This window comes from Salmo trutta, chromosome 19, assembly GCF_901001165.1.
Source record: "Salmo trutta chromosome 19, fSalTru1.1, whole genome shotgun sequence".
NCBI lineage: Eukaryota > Metazoa > Chordata > Actinopteri > Salmoniformes > Salmonidae > Salmo > Salmo trutta.
Genome location: NC_042975.1, coordinates 18771552 through 18799527, shown reverse-complemented (window position 1 = coordinate 18799527; position 27976 = coordinate 18771552). Strand labels below are relative to the sequence as shown.

Sequence of the window (27976 nt, the reverse complement as noted above, 5' to 3'; positions counted from 1 at the left end):
CTGCACATCTATCACTCCAGTGTAAATTGCTAAATTGTAATTACTTCGCCACTATTGGCCTATTTATTGCCTTACCTCCTTACTTCATTTGCACACACTGTATACAGATTTCCTATTGTGTTATTGACTGTACGTTTGTTTATCCCATATGTAACTCTGTGTTGTTGTTTTTGTCGCACTGCTTTGCTTTATCTTGGCCAGGTCGCAGTTGTAAATGAGAACTTGTTCTCAACTGGCCGACCTGGTTAAATAAAAGGTGATCTTTTTTTAAATAAACATTAACAACAGCCATGTGGTCCTTAGCCTCTTTATGTTAGCATACAGTTAATATTAAAAAACACAATGCTTTATTCCTTAGTCCAATAATTACTTAGAAATAATATAAAACAAACCTAATTATATAACAATTTCCTTCTGTTTTCTTTGGCATTCATTGATACAAAGACCACTACTACCATTTGGTGGAAGTTACCAACTATATTGAATTCCTTGAAGTACATACAGTAAGTAGCAGAAAATATCCATTGTTATCCCGTAATTTCGTTATACAAGAAGTTCTAGGTAAATAGGATCTGAAATAGGCCTGTAAAATAAAGCATTGCCAAAATAAAAAGAGAAAACCATAAAATATCACCATAATAAAGCAAAACGTCTACATAAAACCAAAGTATCTAAAACATTTATTTACAGATATCAAGACGATGGTAAAAGGTTGTAGACAGAGGTGAATTACAGTGCTATGAATAGTCAGATTTAACAGTCTGCAGGAAAACATTGGTACATAAATGATCTGTGTGTGCATTCAATTTGATTTTAGGCAAAGACAAAATAACATTTACATTTTTACTGGAGGCATTGAAGCTTTCAGAAAAAATGTTAATCACTAAAGAATAGTTAGTTATCGATCTGATCATCCTCCAATAACTTGATGTAACATCAGATAAACACATATGTACTACAGTATACACTTTTAGAGTAGGTCCCTCTAATTTGTTAAAAGTCCATGCAATCCCAAATATTAAATGGCCCACTTGAAAAAAAATCCATGACCTCAGCCGACATACAGTATATTACACACTTTACCATTACCAATCATGCAAACACAACATATTAAAGGATCAAGAAGCACCTGAGATTCACCTAAAATAATTCCCAAAGGACAAAAGTCATCCAGTTATTTAAACAAAGCCTAGCTGTGACAGACAGTCACATTCATTCAGCTTCTGCAAATGATATTTTCGTAAGTTTTTCCACATAATATGTAACGTAAAAACAGAGGAATTTAGATTAAAAAGGGAAATGTAATTGGTAGAGTAATTGGTAAATAAACCCAGTATGTGGTTCACCTTGGTTTACTAATTTCTCCCATCTATAAGAGTAGATAACCTCTCCCTGATGCAAACGCTGAGTGAAATTAACCATAGGACTGGGCAACAACAAGATATAATTTCCCATTGGTCATTTCTCACATCAATCCGCCAATTGGAGAAGGTCTCTGAATCTGAAGACACCTATTGGACAACATGCACCAATGAGAGAGCACAAATTCTGGGGGGTACATCAGTGACCGAGGGTCGACTAAAACAATGGACACTGATTCCAGTGGAGGTGTGAGACGGGGAGAGAGGACGAGAGGGAGCGATAGAGAGAGGTGAGGAAGGCCACAGCCTGTTGGGTGAACCAAGTGAAATCCAAGCACAGAGGAAGTGACCGTGACACAGTGGCCGGTGTGTGGTTACCCAGTGAGGTTGGCCTGGGGTTCTCCTTCCAACACCCACTCCCCCTCACATCCCATCCCCACTCCCCTCAGCAAGGGGGTAGAGAGCTGCTCCATTCATGAGGAAACAGACAGCAAGACGACCTGAAGCAACCTGAGTGCAGTGCATCTCCCTCTCTCCATCTTTAACACCCACAGCCCACCAACTCAACCCGTCTCACGTCTCGGCCGTGTCTCGTCTCTTTCCGCCAGGTCACCTGTGTGAGTTGAGGTCAGTGATGTTCCGTGTGGTCTCTGTGTGTCACAAGCTCTATTATCCTCAAAGCTCAATGGAGCAAGTCTCTCAGTGCACCACCCTCTGTAAATCTGACTCAGAGGTTATCTCAGGACATCTGAAGCACATGGTTCAAGACTGAGTGGGAGAGAGGGGGACTATGCTATTGTGTTAACATTACTTAAAAAACATAAATATTTCTGATAAAAGACTCTGTGCTCTCTTTTGACAGACCAAACGCAATGGAAAATTGCAGCGGTGACAATAGCGGTGCTTCGCACCTAGCCATAGATTGAGCCCTCAGTGATAGTGTGCGTGTAGCATACATGTGTGAGTCGTGTGTGTGTGTACACACACACACACACACACACACACACACACACACACACACACACACACACACACACACACACACACACACACACACACACACACACACACACACACACAGTAAGAGGCTTTGCTAATAAACATCTTTACAATTAATATAATTTAGGAAACTGAATTAAAAAAAATAATAATAATAATAAAAGAGACTGCATAGAAAGTTGGTGGCCAGAAGCTGGTCAGTCTGTAATTAAGTGCTGAGTCCTCCACACACACACACACACACACACAACCACTTCTTAGGAGTCCGAGGAGGTGGATGAGATGGTGCGGCTCTTGGTTTTAGGCACCACCAGGATCTCATCCCCGTCTTGGATCATGTATGAGTGGAGTGCCCGGCTGCCGTACTTCATCTCCTCAGGTCCCAGCGCGGAGCCCAGCTCGCGGGCGATGTAGTACAGTCGCATGCCGTTGGCTGGCAGCCCCACCAGCGCCCTGAGCTCCTTCTTGAGCTCCCCAACCGTCTGCTCCAGCCGCAGGCTCAGCGCCTCCGTCCGCTCGCCCCAGCGCACCTCCAGGGTGGCCGTGCAGGGAGGACGCAGGTCCACCTCTGCCAACGGGGCAAGCTGCCCGTACTTGGACACCAGGACGTGGTACCTTTTGAGATAGGACAGGATGGATGTGAGGTTGGGATTGGTCATTTGTTCGAGAATAGTGGTGATTGGTCATTTGACAGGCACTCTTGTACATACAGTGCCTTCGGAAAGTATTCAGACCCCTTGACATTTTCCACATTTTTGTACGTTACAACTTTATACTAAAATGGATCAAATAAATAAAAGAATCCTCAGCAATCTACATGCAATACTCCATAATGACAAAGTGAAAAATAGACTTTTTGAAATGTTTGCACATTAATAAAAAAAATTATAAAAAAAAAACAAATACCTTATTTACATAAGTATTCAGACCCTTTGCTAAGAGACTCGAAATTGGGCTCAGGTTCATCTTGTTTCCATTAATCATCCTTGAGATGTTCTCACAACTTCATCGGAGTCCACCTGTGGTAAATTCAATTGATTGGACATGATTTGGAAAGATACACACCTGTCTATATAAAAAGGTCCCGAACTGGCCGCCCAGTGAAACTGAGCAATCGGGGAGAAGGGCCTTGGTCAGGGAGGTGACCAAGAACCCGATGGTCACTCTGACAGAGCTCTAGACTTCCTCTGTGGAGATGGGAGAACCTTTGGGAAGGAAACCATCTCTGCACACCAATCAGGCCATTATGGTACAGTGGCCAGACGGAAGCCACTCCTCAGTAAAAGGCACATGACAGCCCGCTTGAAGTTTGCCAAAAGGCACCTAAAGACTCTCAGACCATGAGAAACAAGATTCCCTGGTCTGATAAAACCAAGATTGAACTCTTTGACCTGAATGCCAAGCATCACATCTGGAGGAAACCTGGCAACATCCTTACAGTGAAGCACGGTGGTGGCAGCATCATGCTGTGGGGATGTTTTTTTAGAGGCAGGGACTGGGAGACGAGTCAGGATCGAGGGAAAGATGAACGGAGCAAAGTACAGAGAGATACTTGATGAAAACCTTCTCCAGAGACTCTCAGGACCTCAGACTGGGGCGAAGTTTCACCTGTCAAAAGGACAATGACCCTAAGCACACAGCCAAGACAATGCAGGAGTGGCATCGGGACAAGTCTCTGAATGTCCTTGAGTGGCCCAGCCAGAGCCCGGACTTGAACCAGATCGAACATCTCTGGAGAGACATGAAAATAGCTGTGCAGCGACGCTCCCCGTCCAACTGACAGAGCTTGAAAGGATCTGCAGAGAAGAATGGGAGAAGCTCCAAGTACAGGTGTGCCAAGCTTGTAGCGTCATACCCAAGAGGACTCGAGGGTATAATCGCTGCCAAAGGTGCTTCAACAAAGTACTAAGTAAAGGGTCTGAATACTTATGTAAACGTGATCCCCGTTTATTATTTTTAATAGATTTGCAAACATTTCAAAAATCTGTTTTTGCTTTGTCCTTATGGGGTATTGTTTGTAGATTGATGAGGGGAAAAAATACAATTTAATCTATTTTAGATTCAGGCTGTAACACAACAAAATGTGGAGAAGGTCCAGGGGTGTGAATACTTTCCAAATGCCTTGAGAACGTATTCACACCCCTGGACCTTCTCCGCATTTTGTTGTGTTACAGCCTGAACTTAAAATTGATTAAATTGAGATTGTGTGTAGGCCAGTGACAATACCCCATAATGTCAAAGTGGAATTATGTTTTTAGAAATTTGTATAAATTAATTAAAAATGAAAAGCTGAAATGTCTTGAGTCAATAAGTATTCAACCCCTTTGTTATGGCAAGCCTAAAGAAGTTTAGGAGTAAAAATGTGCTTAACAAGTCACATAAGTTGCATGGACTCTGCAATAAGTGTTTAAGATGATTTTTTTAATGACCATCTCTAGCTACTTGCTACTTTCAGTGTGCTACTCTGTAGCAATATACCCCGCCGTCCTGGTCCAAACACCACAAAGCAAGCTAAAAAACTATGCCCAAACTGTGGTAAGACCGAAGAACTCAAAAGCGGTGGCCTGTGACATTTGTGTTCACATAAAGTGTAGAGATATCCAACCCTTGGCATATAATGAAGCTGTAATGTCTCAAAGTAACATTTAGCTTGTTTGCAATGTGTGCTGTTTAAACGCGGTGCCAAATATTGGGTTGCTGGACACAAGCAGGGATGATGAGTGCAATCTAGATGAGATAGTCGACTCAGTAGTGGGGACAGAAAATGACGTTTGACTGTTTCCATCGGAGAGGACTTCACTTTATCCATGTGAACGAATGGAGCCTGCTGCCGAAATTAGAGGAATTAAAACTCCTCGCTTCTAACACCTGGGCTGCAATAGTTGCTGTGACTGAGACATGGCTTGATGGGTCAATTGAGGACAATGACATTGAGCAAACGGGTTATAGCATTCATAGAATTCACCGAAACGGTGGCAGTGTGTGTTAAGTGTTTTTTAACCCTTGTTTATAACTGAAAATAGGTCTTGAAGTTGCATGGGTAGATATACTTCTTCCTAAATGTCGTCCTGTCACTGTTGGTGTCTGCTATCGGCCTAAGCAGAATAATTTCTACGATTTACTTGAATCAAATGTGTGATCACAATGTATTTGCTGATAGAGAATGTATTCTGCTTGGTGATTTTAATACAAATGTGCAGTTATCACCCAAGAACAGTACACAAGTAAATGCCCTGTACAACTTTAATCAGTTATTTGGACTGAAACAACTGATTGTTGAGCCAACCCGGGTGTGTATTGACAGTAAATCAACTTTGGACTTGATTATTGTATCAGACCAAGAGAACATATGTCAGTCAGGAGTCTTAAATATTGGATTTAGTGATCATATGGTAACCTACTGTACCTGTAAGACATCCAAAATGCTGCTTGAGCCTGGTAATAACTACATGAAGGTACAGCCTATGAAACAATACTCAAAGGAACGTTTTGTTGAAGTACTTGGGAATTTGGATTGGTATCCTGTACTAAACTGTGATGTTGATCAAGCTTGGTATGTTTTTAAAGATCTGTTTGTCTGCACTCAACTCTCTGGCTCCGATGAAACAAATTAGAATCAAACAGTGGTCAGGGAAATGGATCACCTCCGAGATCTTAGACCTCATAAGGAAAAGGGATCGCTACCTGGCCAAATTCAAAAGGACAAATCTACAATTCGATTATGATGGTTATATTAACTATAGGCAGGATACAAAACGGATAAGGCCAAATCCCAACATTATATAGACGTTGTTAATGACAACTTACACCAGCCTCGTAAACTGTGGAAAATTTAAGAACAATGATCTCAAAAACTCCCCATAAGGTAAAATCCTGTAATATTGGCCTGGATATTGATTATGTTTTATGCTATGACCAAGCAAAGGTTTTACCACTATAGCCTCATCTCTGGTTAAGAAGATACCCACCTGCTCTGGACACTATGGCCAGTCTCATTAACAACTTTTACCATAGCAAAGGTATGTTTGAGCCGTGCATGGTAACAGAGGACAAAGTTTCCAATCTACTATGCTTAATAAGCACAAACAAAGCAAATGGGCTGAATAACCTTCCTGCAAGATTCATAAAGGATAGTGCTTGTGTCACTGCTAAAATGATTAGACATATTGTAAACCTTTCTATTTGTGCTGGTACATTTCCCAATGATCTCAAAATAGTCTGGGTGGTTACGCTCCACAAGAAGAGCAGTAAGACAAATTTAGGAAAATACAGGCCTGTGTCGATCCTCAGCACCTTATCCAAAGTTGAGAGATTTGTTTTTAAAATCAACTTGAGGGATACCTTCGAGCACTGCCCCTTGTGCCCCCTACTGCTGGTCAGGTGTATTTATTTGAATGATAGGTATGATGTGCAATCAAGATTGTTTTTTAAGGTTGAAATGAATATGGTTGATTTTTAAGGTTAGGGAAAAGTGCAGTGAATAGTGCCACTTTTTAGGATGTCAATATAAATGAACGTATTTATGGTCGTTTGTAATTTTGTCTTGCCTTTTAATCATTTTTTTTGTGTTATTGAATTTACCAATTGAGGACCACGTTGGAAACAAGCGTTTTAATTAATAGTTTTAAGTGATATCCTCTGGGTCCACATTGTACATTTTGTTGTATGTCTGTTACCCAAAATAAATTCAATCTCATCTCTGTACCCCACACAGACTTGTCTGTAAGGTCCCTCAGTCGAGCAGTGAATTTCAAACACAGATTCAATCACAAAGAACAGTGAGGTTTTCCATTGCCTCGCAAAGAAGGGCACCTATTGGTAGATGGGTTAAAAAAAGCAGACATTGAATATCTTTTTGAGCATGGTGAAGTTATTAATTACACTTTTGGATGGTGTATCAATACACCCAGTCACTACAAAGATACAGGCGTCCTTTAATGGCTGCGATAGGCGATAACTGAGGATGGATCAACAACATTGTAGTTACTCCACAGTACTAACCTAAATGACAGAGTGAAAAGAAGGAAGCCTGTATAGAATAAAAATATTCCAAAACATGCATCCTGTTTGCAATAAGGCACTAAAGTAAAACTTTTTTAAAAATGGGGCAAAGAAATTAGCTTTAGGTCCTGAATACAAAGCTTTATGTTTGGGGCAAATCCAACAACACATCACTGAGTACCACTTCATATTTTCAAGCAGGGTGGTGGCTGCATCATGTTATGGGTATGTTTGTCATCACCAAAGACTAGGGAGTTTATTAAGATAAAAGAAACAGAATAGAGTCAAGCACATGCAAAATCCTAGAGGAAAAGTCTGCTTTCTAACAAACACTGGGAGACAAATTCACTTTTCATCAGGACAATAACCTAAAACACAAGGCCAAATATACACTGGAGTTGCTTACGACACTGAATGTTCCTGAGGGGCCTAACTACAGTTTTGACTTAAATCAGCTTGAAAATGTCTGTCCAGCAATGATCAACAACCTACTTCACAGAGCATGAAGAATCTTTTTAATAATAAATGTTCAAATATTGTACAATCCAGATGTGCAAAGCTCTTAGAGACGTACCCAGAATGACATACAGCTGTAATTGCTGCCAAAGGTGATTCTAACATGTATTCGCTCAGGGTTGTGAATACATTATATATTTCTGTATTTAATGATCAATACATTTGCAAAAATGTATACTAACAAATTTTCACTTTGTCATTATGGGGTAATTGTGTGTAGATGGGTGAGAAAAACAAATCGATTTAAATCAATTCTGAATTCAGGCTGTAACAACAAAATGTGGAATAAGTCAAGGGGTATGAATACTTTCTGAAAGCACTGTACATTATGGGAAACAGACCATTTTAATCCCACATGTTTTGCAGACGTTGTGATGTACTCTGAGACATACCGTCTTCTCTCAAACAAGCATATTATTTTTCAGTTTAATACACAATGAATATATCTGAAAGATAACACCAGCGAAAACATAGTGAAACAGTTTGCAGTATTTTATAGTCTAATCGCTATCTAAGGAAAAAGCTTTATCTGACACTGTGGGGGTAAGTTGGGACAAATGTGTTAGTGAATGAGTGTGTGTTTGTGTGTGCTCGCTAAGAGTGGTGTGCTCGTTCGGAAAACACAGCAAGCCCTCTACCCCTCTCTCAGCCGTGAGAAAGCCCCCCCCCCCCCCCTCAAGGGAACACCGAGGTAGAGATAAGGAACGATTAAATAAAATCCCAGAGAAAAGCCTTTCTCTTTTCAAAGCTACTATACCATCTGGGCCAATCAAAGCAATTTCCCCTTCCCACCCCCAAAACCCCGCCTGGCCAGGGTTTCAGTGCGTGTGTGTGCCACCGCCATGGGAATTCTACTCCAAGGCCCCAGTCAGTGCACAAAGTGCCATTCTGTGAGAAGCACATTTCTACTCTCATTTAAAGGTCTCATTTAATGTGGTAACTAACCACTCGTACACCTCTGCAAATAACATCGCGAGAGATAATGGAGGTATGGTAATGCTAAATGCCATTTTTAATGGTCCTAGCTTAGTGTGGTGCCTGAAAAAGCTGTGGCATTCATTTAAGACCCGTGTTTCTATACACGGCCAAAAGTATTGGGGCTAATACCTTACCTTGTATCTACCCAAGATCTCTTAGCGACTTATCATCTGGCGTTTCATGCCTCTCTCACTCTCTGTTCTTTAATCCTCCTCAGCTGCCTGGTTGAGAGATGACGTGCTAAAAGGTTTGTTACACGTTGCATTTCCTCACTTCCCTGGTATGCCCTCAATCCCCTTCCTCTGTCTCTTAATGATGACCCCATGCCCCACCTCTACATATCACAATCCCCTTCCTCTGTCTCTTAATGAGCCCAGCCCCACCTCTACATATCACAATCCCCTTCCTCTGTCTCTTAATGAGCCCAGCCCCACCTCTACATATCACAATCCCCTTCCTCTGTCTCTTAATGAGCCCAGCCCCACCTCTACATATCACAATCCCCTTCCTCTGTCTCTTAATGAGCCCAGCCCCATCTCTACATATCACAATCCCCTTCTTCTGTCTCTTAATGAGCCCAGCCCCATCTCTACATATCACAATCCCCTTCCTCTGTCTCTTAATGAGCCCAGCCCCATCTCTACATATCACAAGCCCCTTCCTCTGTCTCTTAATGAGCCCAGCCCCATCTCTACATATCACAAGCCCCTTCCTCTGTCTCTTAATGAGCCCAGCCCCATCTCTACATATCACAATCCCCTTCCTCTGTCTCTTAATGAGCCCAGCCCCATCTCTACATATCACAATCCCCTTCCTCTGTCTCTTAATGAGCCCAGCCCCATCTCTACATATCACAATCCCCTTCCTCTGTCTCTTAATGAGCCCAGCCCCATCTCTACATATCACAAGCCCCTTCCTCTGTCTCTTAATAATGACCCCATGCCCCACCTCTACATATCACAAGCCCCTTCCTCGTTATACCCCCCTGTAGCCCCTCCTTTCTCTCCTTACCTCAAGTGCACTACTCTCTCCACACTTTCCTCACCCCACCCCTCTCTCTCTCTCTCTCTCTCTCCTTACCCCAAGCATTCCCAGTCTCTCCACTCTCCAGCCTCGCATCATTTCAATCTCCCCAAGCTGTTTCAGAAAGCCGCTTACGACCACCAAATAGCTCTATTTTCATGTCACCTGACCATAGCACTGGTTCAAATCCAAGTGCCAATTCCATTTATCAAACTCTAGGAGGTGCTATGGTCAGTTGACATGAAAATATTTATCTTTGGCCACGCACAACAGCGGTGGTTTTGGTGTTGAAAAACAGAAGCATATGCAGAAAAGTAGCTCATACCTACTGTAAAATATAGTGGTGGATCTTTGATGTTATGGGGATTTAAAAAAAATATACTTTTTTTTTTTTTTTACTTCCACTGGTCCTGGGGCCCTTAAGGTCAACGGCATCATGAACTTTACTAAGTACCAGAACATTTTAGCCAAAAACCTGGTTGTCTCTGCCATGAGACTGACACTTGGCCACAAGTTGATCTTGCAGCAAGACAATAAGCCTAAGCACACATCAAAATCCACAAAAAAGTGGTGAATTGACCACAAAACCAACATTTTGCAATGGCCATCTCAGTCTCCGGTCTTGAACCCCATTGAAAACCTGTGGTTTGAATTGAAGAGGGCAGTCTTTAAGAGCAGACGAAGGATATCAAGGATCTGGAAATATTCTGTTGGAAGGAATGGTCTAAGAACCCTCCCAACATGTTCTCCAATCTCATAAAAAATTGTAGAAAAAGGCTCAGTGACGTTATCCTTGCAAGGAGAGGGTGCTACAGTATTGCAAACAGAATCTCTTTCTCTGAGTAATTGTATTAGTATATTATTATGCTAATCTATAGCTATGACTAAGACTGAGAGACTAAGCCAAGGCTACGGTTATTCAAAGGTAGCTGTCTGTCAAATCTGTGCAGGCTGCCGTGTTCACCAGTGTTCACCTGGGAGGCTGTGACCCGCTCCCCAGGCTCTGATCTCTGAGGGGAGCCGGGGGCAGGCATGGGTTACTCTGGACCCAGGCCGAAAGGGGATAGCCCGGCCGCCTAAGTCCTGTCCACATCCAACACACACTCGTGCACATGCAGCAGCCTTGGTCAGCTCAAAACCATACAAACCCCCCCCCACACACACACACACACACACATCCCCCCCGCTCAAAGAAACAGGCTAACCACGCTGTTCGCGGGCATCAGCGTGTTCAGGCGCTTAAATACAAATTGGTTCTATTTGTGACGCTCAACACGCTGCAAGTCCCGCCTCTCCCATCTCCTCATTGGTTTTAGGAGCATATACCCACATTGGTGATTGAAAGATGAACTTATCTCCACACTCCGGTAGGTTGTAGTAATGCTGTAAAGTTGGTTGCCAACTGCCATATAAAGTACACAGAAGAAAAATAAGCCTTAAAGGAGATGACGGAGATGAGAGATGACGAGACATGATTTCAGTTTACCATTTCATCTGTGGATTAATTGTTGGGAATAGAGGACCTTGTGCATTTCAGGTAAAATAAACAACCCAATTTTTATATACCACGACAAATTATCTAGCAACACCAAGCTAGCTAGCTAAATTGCCATAAATGTTTAATGCTATTTGACATGTCCCCAAATTAATATAATTGGTTCAGAGTTTTGATATTTTGTTTTGATATTTCAACCTGTGTCCTGATCGCTTCTGGTGTGGGTGAACAAAATCAACGTGCGTGCGTCCGGTTTAGTCAGCATGTAAGACCCAAAACCAAGTAAATGCTGTTTAAAAGCAAGGAGAGAGAGAGAGAGAGAAATATAATTAAACAGAGGAAAAGTCACCAAAAGAAAACCAAGAAAGCGGTTTGTGGCTTTGAAACACTTCCATTGCAGTACCCTGATTAATCTGAGACACTGTGGGGGCGCTGTGTTGGTTTGGAGTCATTGGTCCACTGGCAGAAACACACCTGTAGAGAAAAAGAAAACCCAAGCACCCCCCCACCAAAAAAGGCACTTTCCCCACATAATTAGGGGGACAATATTCACACAGAGCTGAGCTACAACAGGTCTGGTTACACAGGGAAATGAGCCAAGCTCTCAATCTCCCCCTTAAAGGAAAAGAAAAGAGAGAACGAATGAACGAGTGAAGGAGGAGGAGGTCAAAAAAATAATCTACCTGCCACCTTGTGTATCGGTTTTCCGATCTGAGTATTCAGAGGCACAAAGAAGTCATTGAGTAGGCAGAGACTGGTGCCATTGTCTCGCAAAGGTTACTTTCCCCCAGTCAGGGAGCGCGCTTTCCCCCCGAAAATCCTTCCCTCGCATTCTCCTAAGGTTAAGTGGAATGTGGCTGGCAAAAAGTGTGGGCCAATTAATTTTTATGCATGGGCCCAAACCCCCCCCCCCCCCCCCAATAAAATTCCCATCATGGGAAGTCCTGAGATGACAATATGTTACGGGATGTCAGGTGTGTTAGAACACTGAGGGGAGTATTGACATAAGCAGAGAGAGGTAGGCGGTATCTGAGAGGTACTGACTCAAAGTGATTCCTGTCCGCTGTTCTCAGAGGAATGCTAGTGCTATTATGAACCAGATGGAGATTGTTCTTATCAGAAGAAAAATGTGTGCGTGTGTTTACACTTCCTCTGACATACAGTAGCTCTACCTCAACAGACTGGAGTGTGTATGTGTGTCAACAGTACCTCTGAGGCAGCATCTCTTCAGAACAGTCCAGGTAATGTCTGATGAAAAACCTCTCAGCGTCTTCCCTCTCCCCTTCCGTCACCACACTCCCATTCAACACAGTCACAGATGGCAACCTGCAAAAGGACAAAGATTGAGTGTGTGTGTGTGTGTGTGTGTGTGTGTGTGTGTGTGACACATTTACACAAATCAAACAGGTGTGTATTCAATTGTGTTTGTGTGAACCTCTTCAAAAGGTTGAATAATCCCCCCAACTCAAACAAATAAATACTTAACACCCTACCATTGTACTTGTACTTTTCTTGCACTAACACCTGTACTTGCCTTTTCTCACTAGTAGTGACTTTGCTGATAGCTGCTTTATTGAAGAAATGTTTTAATTGCTATTGTGACTGTAATATGTGGTTGTCTTTCCTAGCTACCTTAAGATGAAGCACTAACTCAATCACTCTGGATAAGACTAAAATGTGTGTGTGTGTCTGTGTGTACTCACTGTGCCACGGTGAGGCTGCGTCTCTCTTTGTTGGTGTAAGGCTGCAGTAAGGGAATCCCCATCAGCCTCGCCTCCTCCAGCTTAGGGAAGAAATTCAGCCTCTCTATGTCCTCCCATCGGTTAAGCCCTTTAGGACACACACGTATGCATGCACACACACACACAGATATGGAAATGATCAGCACTCATTCTCTATGGAAGACCAGGATACAGTATTGAGTATGGCGTACAGAAGTAGTACAATACATAGTCCTAATCTATTTTCACATGAGACAGATCATAGAGGGCTCGTTCAGTGATTGAATGAGTGTGTATATATTAGTTTCATTTATTTAGCCTATATAAGGGGGTAAAATGCCTTTAAAATGCCGAACGTAGTGTTAAAAAACATTGGAATGTAACAGAACTTGAGCTCTTCTCAGTAGACCTACTGATTTCCAGAGGGTTCCCTGTCCTGCATGAGAAAAGGTACAGAAGCAGAGGAGTAAGAACAGGAGAAAAGGGAAGGAAAACAGGAATAGTGGATGGAGAGTTATTAGGTAGAGGAAAGAGGAATATTTGTGTTTATACAACGGGTGGGTCTAATCCTGAATGTAGATCGGTTAAAACCGCATTCCAGAAGGTGTTAATTCCACAAGTTAACACAAGCTAAATCTATGAGGTTAAAATGCCTATTTACTCTGTTCCATCTGACTGAGCAATCCACTGTCTCATCAGCCCAGCCAGGCTGTCTAATCGCCACTATACAAAGTATCTAGACATTATCTCACATTTATTTTAGACTAACATTTCGTTGTTTTCAACAGCGGAGATTTGTATAAACCTTGCCGTCTGTCTTTCCGACATTTGCAACATTGAATTTAAATATTTGAACAATCTCCAGATGTCCCTCCATAGTAATGAACATGTTTGCAGTTCGGACGAGACACAGGCAGGCAACTTTTCTCAGCCCGTCGAAATCATGAATCAGCATCATTTTTATGGATATATACAGTTGTAGCGAAATGTTTTGAGAATGACACAAATATTAATTTTCACAAAGTCTGCTGCCTCAGTTTGTATGATGACAATTTGCATATACTCCAGAATGTTATGAAGAGAGATCAGATGAATTGCAATTAATTGCAAAGTCCCTCTTTGCCATGCAAATGAACTGAATCCCCAAAAAACATTTCAGCCCTGCCACAAAAGGACCAGCTGACATAATGTCAGTGATTCTCTCGTTAACACAGGTGTGAGTGTTGACGATGACAAGGCTGGAGAACACTCTGTCATGCTGATTGAGTTGGAATAACAGACTGGAAGCTTCAAAAGGAGGGTGGTGCTTGGAATCATTGTTCTTCCTCTGTCAACCATGGTTACCTGCAAGGAAACACGTGCCATCATCATTGCTTTGCACAAAAAGGGCTTCACATGAAAGGATATTGCTGCCAGTAAGATGGCATCTAAATCAACCATTTATCGGATCATCAATAACTTCAAGGAGAGCGGTTCAATTGTTGTGAAGAAGGCTTCAGGGCGCCCAAGAAAGTCCAGCAAGCACCAGGACCGTCTCCTAAAGTTGATGCAGCTGCGGGATCGGGGCACCACCAGTACAGAGCTTGCTCAGGAATGGTAGCAGGCAGGTGTGAGTGCATCTGCACGCACAGTGAGGCGAAGACTTTTGGAGGATGGCCTGGTGTTACGAAGGGCAGCAAAGAAGCAACTTCTCTCCAGGAAAAACATCGGGGACAGACTGATATTCTGCAAAAGGTACAGGGATTGGACTGCTGAGGACAGGGGTAAAGTCATTTTCTCTGATGAATCCCCTTTCCAATTGTTTGGGACATCCGGAAAAAAGCTTGTCCGGAGAAGACAAGGTGAGCGCTAACATCAGTCCTGTGTCATGCCAACAGTAAAGCATCCTGAGACCATTCATGTGTGGGGTTGCTTCTCAGCCAAGGGAGTGGGCTCATTCACAATTTTGCCTAAGAACACAGCCATGAATAAAGAATGGTACCAACCACATCCTCCGAGAGCAACTTCTCCCAACCATCCAGGAACAGTTTGTTGACGAACAATGCTTTTTCCGGCATGATGGAGCACTTTGCCATAAGTCAAAAGTGATAACTAAGTGGCTCGGGGGGAACAAAACATTGATATTTTTGATATTCTGAGGAAACTCCTCAGACCTTAATCCCATTGAGAACTTGTGGTCAATCCTCAAGAGGCAGGTGGACAAACAAAAACCCACAAATTCTTACAAACTCCAAGCATTAATTATGCAAGAATGGGCTGCCAGCAGTCAGGGTGTGGCCCAGAAGTTAATTGACAGCATGCCAGGGCGGATTGCAGAGGTCTTGAAAAAGAAGGGTCAACACTGCAAATATTGACTCTTTGCATCAACTTCAATGTAATCAATGTAATTGTCAATAAAAGCCTTTGACACTTATGAAATGCTTGTAATTATACTTCAGTATTCCATAGTAACATCTGAAAAAAATATCTAAAGACACTGACGCAGCAAACTTTGTGGAAATTAATATTTGTGTCATTCTCAAAACGTTTGGCCACGACTGTACAAAGAACTATCAATAGAACATTTACATTTTAGTCATTTAGCAGACACTCTTATCTAGAGCAACTTACAGTAGTGAATGCATACATTTCATAATTTTTTTTTCTTTTTTCCCCTGTAGAAAACAGGTAAAACAAAAAAGTGCAGCTAGTTTGCAGTCTTTCCATCTTCAGTTTAAGTGGTTGTGTTAGCTGTGTTGTTGGCTAGCTCCTCTGAGTAAGTATCCGGACGAGAGAGTACATTTTTTACGCCAGGCGAAATCGAGCATCATTATCTCATTGTTACGGATGTATCCAAATAAATGTCACAAGAAAACAGATTAAACAAACGCAAATGCAGCTACTTTGCTGTTATTCTGGCTGCACTGTTTGACGTGACTAAGTTGGCCGTAGTTGGCTGGCTAGCAAACAAGGGATAAGAACGTTGGCAGCCAGTATGGCAATAGAACATTTAGAATGAATGACTGGGTCGCGTCTCTGGCAACCGAACCAATAGAATGTTAGACCAGCCGGCTTGGGTAGCAACCCTAGTTTTGTGTTGGGACTATATCTTGTGGAAGGAAGAAATAGTATGAATAAATTAATTAAAATAATTTTTAAAAAAATATGAAAATATATCAAATCTTTATTTGAATATGTTGGTAACCAATTGTAAAAAAGTGATAATGCCCTCGAAGCCGGTGTTTTGAGGATATATTGGCCCGGTTTTCCAGCCAGAGACGAAGTCTTGGGCCTAACAACACCCGTGCCAATATATCCTCCAAACACCGGCTTCTTGAGCATTATCACTTAAGTATGCTCCTGCTATGTGTGTGTGCGCACCTGTGTGTGTGTGTGTGAGTTTGCATGTGTATGAGACTTCCTTCGCAAACCTGAGTTGTTGAGGTTGATGCTGCGCAGGTTAGGAAACAGGCGCTGCAGTGTGTCCTGAGGTGTGTCCTCCTCCACAGAGCTAAGTCTGTTGTTGGACAACACCAGGGTGTCCAGGCACGGGTACATCGGCCCAAACTTACGGACCTCACTCCACTCCTGTAGCTGGTTGTCTGTGATCTGGAGCAGGCGCAGGGAGGGGCAGGGGACCGGGGACTCAGCAACCTGGGCATAATCATTCAGACAAAGGAAGAGCTCCTCCAATCTGCAGGGGGAGATAGTATGAGTATCAGAGGTAGCTGGGTCGTTCCACAAAGAGTGCCTTTTGCATCCCTTTGACATTTTAAGTACACATTGTACACCAATATTGAATTTTAAAAGCCTGTTATGTTAAATGAAGTGCCCTTTAATATAGACCACACGGGGAATTCAATAAACAGATATAATTTTTTATATAAAGACTTAATAAATGGCAAAATTCTGCATTTTGACATGTCCCACCGTCAACCCTGTGCCACTTCTAGGAAGTTTCAACCCACTTAATCCCAAAATATATCCAGGTTTTTACCATCATTGTAAAGCCATAGTTATTGTGTTGCTTTGACAAAGTAATTTCTGAAGATGATTATTTATTTAATGCGATTAGTGAATCATTTGTTCCTCGTTTAATGGTCAACCCTGTTACGTGAACTGATCTCTCATTTTAATACTGTATAACTATACCTTTTCAAATATTTTTTTTCAAAACAAACATTGAACATGTAATAGTAAAATCATAGTGTAAAAACAGGTGAGGTCAACCCTGGTACTTTATTTGGCACTTAACAGGCACGTACTAGTGCTTTTTTTGTACCTCTTGAGATTGGAAACCATGTTTATGAAGTTGAATGTCCTCTATATGACAATGTTAAAATTAGGTGAAATTAAAAATATATTTTGGACCAAGTCACACTTCTCAAAAGGCACCGAATTGTATTCACGTGTGCCATGTGTCTGGTTTGTGATTCACAGTCCACCATCTGTCATGACTTACTCAGGGGTCTGGCGTGTGAGTGTGTGTACCGTGTCCCAGGTGACACGCGTGTTGATGAGGACCAGGCGGCGGACTCGGGAGAACACCTCAGCTAGGCCTGGCTCCAGTTCAATCCCACTCAGAGGGTTCATACTCAGGTTAAGGAAGTCCAGGTTGGGGATGTTAGACACAATCGTGCAGATCTGGCAACCCAAAAGACAGATTGGAGATATTATACACAAATCACACTGTATTTGTCACATGCACCAAATACAACAGGTGTAGACTTTCGCTACAACGCAGAGTTAAAAAGGAAGGATGAGCAAAAGAAAACAATGAAATAGTAACACAAAATAACATTGGTTTTGGTTTGTTTCATTGAAAAGGGGCTGATATAACATTGATTCGACCACAGAAAAAAACGTTGATAATATAGTGCAAACTAATGGGGCAAACTCAGTGAAGTTCAATCTCGTGCGTCTCTGTGCAGCATGGCATTTCTTCTGCGCGGCAGTTCTGGAGGAGGTGCGCAGCCAGTCCTGGAGGAGGTGCAGCTTTGAGGGAACATTGCATGTACGTAGGGGTAAAGGTGACTAGGCAATCAGGATAGATAATAAATAAATAGAATAGCAGCAACATATGTGGAGTGTAAAAGTGTGTCTGTGTGTGTGGCATCAATATGCACTTGTGTGTGTGTGTGTGTGTGTGTGTGTATGTAGTGTGTGCTGGAGTGTCAACGTAGCATGTGTGAATGTGAGGGTAGAGTCCAGTGAGTGTGCAAAGAGCCAGAGCAAGAAGAAAAAAGGGGTCAATGCAAATAGTCCAGGTGGCCATTTGATTAACTGTTCAGCAGTCTTATGGCTTTGGGGTAGAAGCTAAGCTGTACAGTGTAGTATACACTGTAGTGTACTGTGTTAAGAACGATACTCTGATGATTATTCCCGATTGGAAGGCCTGGGCCCTTGAACCATAAACTAGGTCATGGGTGTCCTTAAGCAATTTGAAATGCATTTGAAATGTATAGTCTATTCAAACTAGAGGTTGACCGATTAATCGGAATGACCGATTAATCGGAATGGCCGATTAATTGGGGCCGATTTCAAGTTTTCATAACAATCTGTATTTTTGGCCACCTTTATTTAACTAGGCAAGTCAGATTAAGAACACTTTCTTATTTTCAATGACGGCCTAGGAACGGGTGTTAACTACCTTGTTCAGGGGCAGAACAACAGATTTTTACCTTGTCACCTCGGGGATTCGTTTTTGCAACCTTCTGGTTACTAGTCCAACGTTCTAACCACCTGCCTTACATTGCACTCCACGAGGAGCCTGCATGGCAGGCTGACTACCTGTTACGCGAGGGCAGCAAGAAGCCAAGGTAAGTTGCTAGCTAGCATTAAACTTATCTTATAAAAAACTATCAATCTTAACATAATCACCAGTTAATTACACACGGTTGATGATATTACTAGTTTATCTAACGTGTCCTGCGTTGCATATAATCGATGCGGTGCCTGTTAATTTCTCATCGAATCACAGCCTACTTCGACAAACAGGTGATGATTTAACAAGCGCATTTGCGAAAAAAGCACTGTCGTTGCACCAATGTACCTAACCATAAACATCAATGCCTTTCTTTAAAATCAATACACAAGTATATATTTTTAAACCTGCATATTTAGTTAATATTGCCTGCTAACATGAATATGTGTCACTTCTCTTGCGTTCCGTGCAAGCAGTCAGGGTATATACAGCAGTTTGGGCTGCCTGGCTCATTGCGAACTGTGTGAAGTCCATTTATTCCTAACAAAGGCCGTAATTAATTTGCCAGAATTGTAGATAATTATGACATAACATTGAAGGTTGTACAATGTAACAGGAATATTTAGACTTAGGGATGCCACCCGTTAGATAAAATACGGAAAGGTTCCGTATTTCACTGAAATAATAAACGTTTCGTTTTCGAAATGATCGTTTCCGGATTCGACCATATTAATGACCTATGGCTCGTATTTCTGTGTGTTATTATGTTATAATTAAGTCTATGATTTGATATTTGATAGAGCAGTCTGACTGAGCGATGGTAGGCAGCAGCAGGCTCGTAAGCATTTATTCACACAGCACCTTCGTGTGTTTGCCAGCAGCTCTTCGCAATTCTTCAAGCATTGCGCTGTTTATGACTTCAAGCCTATCAACCCCCGAGATTAGGCTGGTGTAACCGATGTGAAATGGCTAGCTAGTTAGCGGGTGAACGCGCTAATAGCGTTTCAAACGTCACTCGCTCTGAGACATGGGAGTGGTTGTTCCCCTTGCTCTACATGGGTAACGCTGCTTCCAGGGTGGCTGTTGTCAATGTGTTCCTGGTTCGAGCCCAGGTAGGAGCGAGAAGAGGGATGGAAGCTATACTGTTACACTGGCAACACTAAAGTGCCTATAAGAACATCCAATAGTCAAAGGTATATGAAATACAAATCGTATAGAGAGAAATAGTCCTATAATAACTACAACCTAAAACATCTTACCTGGGAATATTGAAGACTCGTGTTAAAAGGAACCACCAGCTTTCATATGTTCTCATGTTCTGAGCAAGGAACTTAAACATTAGCTTTCTTACATGGCACATATTGCACTTTTACTTTCTTCTCCAACACTTTGTTTTTGCATTATTTAAACCAAATTGAACATGTTTCATTATTTATTTGAGACTAAATTGATTTTATTTATGTATTATATTAAGTTAAAATAACTGTATATTCAGTATTGTTGTAATTGTCATTATTACAAATAATAAAATAAATAAAACGTTTAAAATTGAAAAAGAAATATTTAAATAAAAAAGAAATATATATACATAAAAAAATACAATAAAGAAAATACATTTTTACAAAATAAAAATAAATAATAAATAAAGAAAATAAATTTACATTTAAAATAAATTAAATAAATAAATAAATAAATAAATAAATAAATAAATAAATAAAAACGGCTTTTTTGGGGTCCTCCAATAAATCGGTATCGGCGTTGAAAAATCCATAATCGGTCGACCTCTAATTCAAACCCTAGGTCTCAGCCTTGATTTAATGTTTTGGCCCCAGGCATGGAAGGGTGAAAGCGCAAAAAGATAATACAAGAGTGTTTAGGTCTGCCCTGCGAACCCCTAAGAGGAAGGTATCTGTTATCTCATTTGCATATGCCTGTTTATGTCACTCTATTAAACCTTTGAAGCAGCAATATGTAACTTTTTGGGTGACCCACATATAAATGTGAGTTATAGATCTGTCATGCTCATAGAACGCAAGTCTAAGAAACAGTAGATTTCTTCTACGTGCGCTATTTATATGCTTCCCATTATTACATTTAGTTTTATAATCTTTTACTTTTGTACACCAGCGGTTTTGTACACCATAGCTGAAAATACAATATTTTTGGTTGTGGAAAATATATTTCACAGCTGTTTAGATGGTACAATGATTCTCTACACTATAATTGCTTGTTTTGTCACAAACTGAAATGGTGGAGTGCACCTTTAAATATATAGCCTTATACTTTACATCTAACATTTCTACACACCTTGACCAGTGTTGAAATCCTGTAGTATTTACTATAGTTGTTTTATTTTTTATTATCTTTTTAGGTCTTTCTTCAAGGAAACCTCCTGAACAAATACTAAAAGAGCAAAAAGTTGGTAAGACTGGGGTCTGAACGGCTAGGTTCAGCACTTCTGCTCTTTTTCTATAACTTGTACGGAGCACAATATATTAGTCTACACTTGGCATGTACATTTGAAGTGGGAAGTTTACATACACCTTAGCCAAATACATTTAAACTCAGTTTTTCACAACTCCTGACATTTAATCATAGTAAAAATTCCCTGTCTTAGGTCAGTTAGAATCACCACTATATTTTAAGAAGGTAAAATGTCAGAATAATTGTAGAGAGAATGATTTATTTCAGCTTTTATTTCTTTCATCACATTCCCAGTGGGTCAGAAGTTTACATACACTCAATTAGTATTTGGTAGCATTGCCTTTAAATTCTTTAACTTGGGTCAAACATTTTGGGTAGCCTTCCACAATAAGTTGGGTGAATTTTGCCCCATTCCTCCTGACAGAGCTGGTGTAACTGAGTCAGGTTTGTAGGCCACCATGCTCACACACGTTTTTTCAGTTCTGCCCACATATTTTCTATAGGATTGAGGTCAGGGCTTTGTGATGGCCATTCCAATACCTTGACTTTATTGTCCTAAAGCCATTTTGCCACAACTTTGGAAGTATGCTTGGGGTCATTGTCCATTTGGAAGACCCATCTGCAACCAAGCTTTAACTTCCTGACTGATGTATTAAGATGTTGCTTCAATATATCCACATCATTTTCCTTTGTCATGATGCCATCTATTTTGTGAAGTGCATCAGTCCCTCCTGCAGCAAAGCACCCCCACAACATAATGCTGACACCCCCGTGCTTCATGGTTGGGATGGCGTTCTTCGGCTTGCAAGCCTCCCCCTTTTTCCTCCAAACATAACGATGGTCATTACGACCAAACAGTTCTATTTTTGTTTCATCAGACCAGAGGATATTTCTCCAAAAAGTACAATCTTTGTCCCCATGTGCAGTTGCAAACCGTAGTCTGGCTTTTTTTAATGGTGATTTTGGAGCAGTGGCTTCTTCCTTGCTGAGCGGCCTTTCAGGTTATGTCGATATAGGACTCGTTTTACTGTGGATATAGATACTTTTGTACCCGTTTCCTCCAGCATCTTCACAAGGTCCTTTGCTGTTGTTCTGGGATTGATTTGCACTTTTCGCACCAAAGTACGTTCATCTCTAGGAGACAGAACGCGTCTCCTTCCTGTGCGGTATGACTGCTGTGTGGTCCCATGGTGTTAATACTTGCGTACTATTGTTTGTACAGATGAACGTGGTACCTTCAGGCCTTTGGAAATTGTTCCCAAGGATGACCCAGAATTGTGGAGGTCTACAATTTTTTTTCTGAAGTCTTGGCTGATTTCTTTTGGTTTTCCCATGATGTCAAGCAAAGAGGCATTGAGTTTGAAGGTAGGCCTTGAAATACATCCACAGGTACACCTCCAATTTACTCAAAGGATGTCAATTATCCTATCAGAAACTTCTAAAGCCATGACATCATTTTTGGGAATTTTCCAAGCTATTTAAAGGCACAGTCAACTTAGTGTATGTAAACTTCTGACCCACTGGAATTGTGATAGAGTGAATTATAAGTGAAATAATCTGTCTGTTAACAATTGTTGGAAAAGGTACTTGTGTTATGCACAAAGTAGATGTCCTAACCGACTTGCCAAAACTATAGTTTGTTAACAAGAAATGTGTGGAGTGGTTGAAAAACAAGTTTTAATGACTCCAACCTAAGTGTATGTAAACCTCCAACTTCAGCTGTAGGTTTCTCACTCATGGGTGACAGAAATTTAAATATGGGGGATGGGCATATGCACATTTTATATTAACATATCAATACAGTGTGTAGTAGATTATTTTACAGTATACTACTAAATTCTATAGCAAGCACTACATGATCGTGGGATAATACAGTGTCTAGTATAGTATTCTACAGTATACTAAATAATTCTATACTAAACTGTACTACTATAGAAACTGTACTATTTTTTTATGTGGGCATTGGCACTGACTGACTGTGGATATAGTCAGGATATAGAAAGTCTTGTTTGTTGGATTTGTTTGTTCAATGACACGAATTGTTTTCGGGTGCCATTTTTCTTTGCGTGCTATGGTAGTGGATACTGTCCATTTGCTACATGCTTCTTTAATGCTAGCCAAGAGGTGCTGGACATGACAAAATAACCAAAAAAACTGTCCAGATAAAACAACACCTTAGATGTGTAGAAAATAGGGCAAACTTTTATCAAAAAAGTTAACAATCTCTGAAAATTATGACAACAATGAAAAATGTGTAATATTAGCCTTCGTGCTAATAACTAGCTGCTGATAAATAAATGGTGCATAACATGGTAGCAAGGGTGAGGAGGATAAGGAGAACTACAGTACCCACCTCCCCCCAGTCTTGCAGCTGGTTGTGGGACAGGTCCAGCTCCACCACGTGGGCACAGAAGGTGGCCACCTCAGCCTTGTCCCCAGCTTTACTGATGCCACAGCCGTCCAGGACCAGCACACTGGGCAGGTTCAGACGATCTGGAGTGAGACAACAATCTTTCTAGTGAATAATTGTTCTTTATTGAATCAAACTGTACCGTCAATAAGAATCACATTCACATTACAGGGGACAACAACCTGGTATTACTTATTGTCATTACTTATTTGGCATCACTACATAGGCAGTATCCTTGGGGCGCTAAGGCATTAGAGAATGACTCATGATATGTAGATACCCTATATAAGGAATATAGTGTAAGTAGGCCTACATGGAGTTTGCAGTATTCCTGAGTAACTAGAAGATGATAACTTGTGTGATTTCCCTGTATAACACATGCAAGTAAGCCTACATGGAGTTATTACCTCTTAATTCAGTTGTTTTTGTAAAACAGAAAGTAGGCTGTAAAGTATGGGCCTTGACTCTTCTACCTTGAGAAATAACCATTTTTTCAGTTCATTAGACTATAAATCACATCGCACCCACCAACTCAGTTTTAGCAGGTAACATAACAAATGCTACAGAGAAAAGATGCATAGGCCACCATATCACTGAGTTATTACTCAGTGAGCTCGCTAATGCGGCCTTCAAATGCTTGTCGGACCTGGGAAACTTCACAGTTATGAAGTCATAAGTCCGACATGACTGTGTTCAAGTGGTTTTGAAGTCAAAATAATTCCTCAAACAATGAGATTTTATCTAGCTAGAGGAGCTAGCTAACGTTGTTAATGATAAAGTTAGCTAACTCGTTTAACGTTGCCAATATGGTCAAACTAGCTACATTGATAAGTTTGACAATTTTAAAAATGTATTTGCTTTATAATCGTCACAACTAGTGTAAAATTATCTCCAACATTCCCACTCGGAAGTGGTTGTTGTCCAGTCGGAAGCTCGTATTTCCTACTTGCGAGGAGCATTTGAAGGCAGCATAAGCTACGGATCTATAACACCTTGATCTCTGACCTTTGATGGGCGACCCCTGTGGACTAGACAGTACCACGACACCCATGCCGTTCCCACGACAGTATGGGAAATTCTCTGGGTTGTACTTTTCACTGACCACCTGGACGAAGGTGCGCCCCTCCTCTTCATCAGAGGACTCCATGGCCCCAACTGTCTGATCAGAGAGAGCAAGAGGCTTACAACCAGGCGTATGGTTACAAAGTACAGTAGGACTTGTTGGGTACACCACATGTCCATGCCAATCAGACTTGGAAATACTTGGTATAGCATATAGAGGCTACTATAGGTCTTTACAGATAAAGCACATGGCTTTAGTTACATGCCCTTTCAACTGACTTGTCTACTGCTAGCATACATGCTAGCAAGTCAAATCTTGTTCACGTACCAAAACATTGACTTAAGGTTAGCAGAGAATGTTTCGAAATATTGACTCACAAATATGACTCCTCTAGGGGTAAAGTTGGTGTGGACCACAGACAGACACCTCTGGGCTGTAGTGTTGTGAGGAGGTGCTGTCTCTCTCCCTCTCTGGCACTGGCCAGGCCTGGTGGATGAGGAGACAGTGCCAGGGGCTCACGCAGCACAGGCCTGGTACACTGCTGCTTAGGGAGAGAGAGGGCCCAAGAGGGGGGGAGAAAAAGAAAGCGAGCGCGTGTCACATGAGCTAAAAGAGTGACCCCATTATCCTTCCACATTGTGACATCATCTCAATGAAGTAACCATAGAAATATAATGACCTTTTCAATAGAAGTAACAATGATTCACTCTACTCTAATGTTCTTTAACATATCCTGTTCAACTCTCGTTTGATTTAATACTAGTCGGACTGAAATCACTGATCTCTAACATTTGTGGTTCACTTAGCCTGCATACGGTTTACACAACTGTCTATTTGTTGAGTCAAAAGAAAAGTCCATACACTCTCTCCAACTCCAATGGTCATGGAGTGCTACTGGGTACACTGGCTTTAGTGAAAGCTTACAAAAAAAGATTTCAGTTTTTAAACTGCAGTAAAAAGGGCAGTAACTGCAGTCGACTGTGGTATTTTGGACGCAGTAATTGCAGTTACACATTTTGGATGCAGTATTTGCTGCATACTGCAGTTATACTGCACTCTAACTGCAGTTATACTTCAGTTATAATGCACTCTGACTTCAATATTTTTTCGTAAGGGCAGCACTGTTTCAATTTCAAATAATCAACTAATGATGGTCTTCAGTCTGACTCTGAACCACAATTAGTAGAATCAAGACCTGGTGTGTTTATGCTGGGCTGGAACAAAAGCCTACACTCTCAGTGACTCTCCAGGTATGAAGTTAGAGATCTGTCAACCCTTTCGTAAGGACACAGGTGTCTGAGCAGGTGTCGGATTCTTACAGTGCTTCCTAAATGATCAGACTTATTGGTTTTGCTACCTGGTTGGGTTAAGCTCTGTCTGTCTGCAAACTGATTCTCTGGCCTGGACCAATCTGAACTCACAACCTACCCTTTTCACACTATCATGCTGAATCGAACCGTACAGAACTAGCCTAACTCAGGTATTTTATTTTCACTTTGCCCTTCCAGCACTATGGTGGATACGTAACCAGACCAGCACAGTTCAGCTTGGCTCAGTATTGTAAAACAGCCAATAAACCAGTAGGCATATCTCAAGTGGTTCTGTTCCCAGCCCCAAGCTGTCTGAGACAACATGATGACACCATACAGACAGGGTTCTGTCAAGAACCTGTGTGAAGTCCAGTTAGAGAAGGTTTCCCATATCAGAGACCCTCTGGTTTCAATCTCTGATACACCTGGGATCAAAGAAGTGTCTCCTAATAGCCCAGATCAGGTGCTTCTGAGGGCAAACTGGGATTAACACGGAGATAACTTTGTGTTTGAGTATGAATCCAGGACGATTAGCCCTGATAGTCATGGGTATTTTAGCTCATTGTAAGGGCCAAGAGAGTGACAGTGGTACTACAGGTGCAACATTAGTTTATAGTTACATTACCAAGAGATCTTAGCTGGTATTTTCAAGTATGTCTGATAAAATAGACTATAGCAATGTGATTTTTGGGGTTCTAAACCACAACCATAGCCTGCTTGCCTTGACAAGTCAGCCAGACTTGAGATATGCTCTTCAATAATAACTGGAGTTAACTCAAATTCTTTAACACCCTTGTTGACAATGTGAACACTATTCTGTAACCACTAGGCTTACTGTACGCTCAAACATAGGCTACTACCTCAAAACATGAGCGTATGCCATATCATAAGGACACAACAGAAACAGGTTTTGGATGTCAAGGTTGGTTACATGTGACAAAACTCAACGATAATCTCCTAAAGCCTGTGAGCACGACTTCCATTACAAAAGACTACCGGTAGGGTATATGTATGTATATTTATTATTATCTTGTATTTAAAAAAAATTCGGTAGGGTATATTAATGAAGAGCGGAGTACATGGTTGGCCTATGGGAGAAGGTGGGGGTAGGGGTCATGCGCAGAGCTGCCATGACAACACCTTTGTGGCCCAACGCGTAATGGGGGGGGGGCATTAGAACAAGATATAACAATTACTTAATCATTCTTGAACGTGGCCAAGGTGACTGTGACGTAATTGCAGTGGATTTCCTACATTGTTAGAAAACTTTCTATTCTACTTTAATAAACTCAAGTTCTTGTGGATTTTTTTTATTTGTTATATATGTATAGAAAACTTGCACGGTTCTATACGTTTCTGTATTCTGAACCGGTTTTCATGCTGTGCCGCAGCCAATTTTTTGAATTGAGAAAAACATTCCCCGAACAACAACAAAAATCGACAGTGAATAAAAACACCCAAAATGCATCAAACTACATTGCTTGAAACCAAGCTGTAAATATCGACATGATCAATGGATTATTCTTTGAATGCGACAATGATATGTGCTTGAAGTAACAGGTTGTAGGCTACTTGTACGGTACTACGGGTACATACATGCTCATTTACTGTAGCTATGATTTAGGGAATATATTGTAACCTAAAACAATGGTCCTTAACAATAATCATCGGGAAATATACCTACGAATACGCATTGAGAGAACATTCGATCCCACTTACCGTTCTCTGTCGTTCACTTCGAATGTTTGTTATTTTCGTTCGGTTAGGTAAGGGTCGTCACTAGTTACAACAGCCACAAAGTCATAAACCCCGCCTATTTCTACAATTTCTCTTCTTAAAATGTGATTTTAAGCCTAACCGTAACCTTAACCACACTGCTAACTTTATATTAAGACCAATAACTTATTTTACGATATAGTTTACAGCTAAGGCTGTAATATCTACTATAGTGGAAATATTAGGTGACACTCAAAGACCCACAACCCTCGTTGA

The 27976-nt window shown here is 41.3% G+C and overlaps 2 protein-coding genes across 3 annotated transcripts in view; both read right to left on the bottom strand.

Moving 5' to 3' along the window:
• LOC115154100 (alpha-tectorin-like) overlaps positions 1-12280 on the bottom strand; it is a 61805-nt gene extending 49525 nt beyond the window's left edge. Inside the window, exon 1 of the mRNA XM_029699980.1 lies at positions 11777-12280. The gene's annotated coding sequence lies outside the window, so the exon portion shown is untranslated. The remainder of the gene's footprint in view (positions 1-11776) is intronic.
• LOC115154101 (tubulin-specific chaperone cofactor E-like protein) lies at positions 292-27976 on the bottom strand. 2 transcript variants are annotated; one of them, XM_029699982.1, is made up of 9 exons: positions 27704-27976; positions 25052-25215; positions 24617-24770; positions 23555-23694; positions 17536-17717; positions 16505-16767; positions 13077-13203; positions 12583-12699; positions 292-2975 (listed from the first exon to the last, which is right to left on the bottom strand). In XM_029699982.1, exons 3-9 carry the CDS (start codon positions 24756-24758, stop codon positions 2618-2620), a joined length of 1329 nt encoding a protein of 442 aa, XP_029555842.1. In that variant the 5' UTR covers positions 24759-24770; positions 25052-25215; positions 27704-27976; the 3' UTR covers positions 292-2617. The 2 variants fall into 2 exon arrangements, with proteins under 2 accessions (XP_029555842.1, XP_029555843.1); XM_029699983.1 differs by having other exon boundaries at positions 24617-24766.